Below are 230 nucleotides of genomic sequence, written 5' to 3' on the forward strand. Positions count from 1 at the left end.
TCTGAGAGAGATAAGTGACTTATTCCAGGGCTGCAATTTTCTGTGCGCGAGATAAGTGACTTACTCTAGGACTGCAATTTTCTGTGAGAGAGATAAGTGACTTACTCCAGGGCTGCAATTTTCTGTGAGAGAGATAAGAGACTTACTCCAGGGCTGTAATTTTCTGTGAGAGAGATTAACAGATCTATGTGGTGATATACTGAGAGAGATAAGTGACTTACTCCAGGGCT

General features: G+C 42.2%; 1 protein-coding gene across 1 annotated transcript in view; it reads right to left on the reverse strand.

Annotated features, from left to right (window-relative positions):
• Positions 1 to 74: 74 nt before the first annotated feature.
• LOC110450171 overlaps positions 75 to 230 on the reverse strand; it is a 74,639-nt gene continuing 74,483 nt past the window's right edge. The window contains exon 19 of the mRNA XM_021497453.1: positions 75 to 174. Coding sequence (XP_021353128.1) covers positions 143 to 174 — 32 coding nt within the window. The 3' untranslated portion in view covers positions 75 to 142. The remainder of the gene's footprint in view (positions 175 to 230) is intronic.

The sequence above is a fragment of the Mizuhopecten yessoensis genome, unplaced genomic scaffold (genome assembly GCF_002113885.1).
Source record: "Mizuhopecten yessoensis strain PY_sf001 unplaced genomic scaffold, ASM211388v2 scaffold5061, whole genome shotgun sequence".
Classification (NCBI taxonomy): Eukaryota; Metazoa; Mollusca; class Bivalvia; order Pectinida; family Pectinidae; genus Mizuhopecten; species Mizuhopecten yessoensis.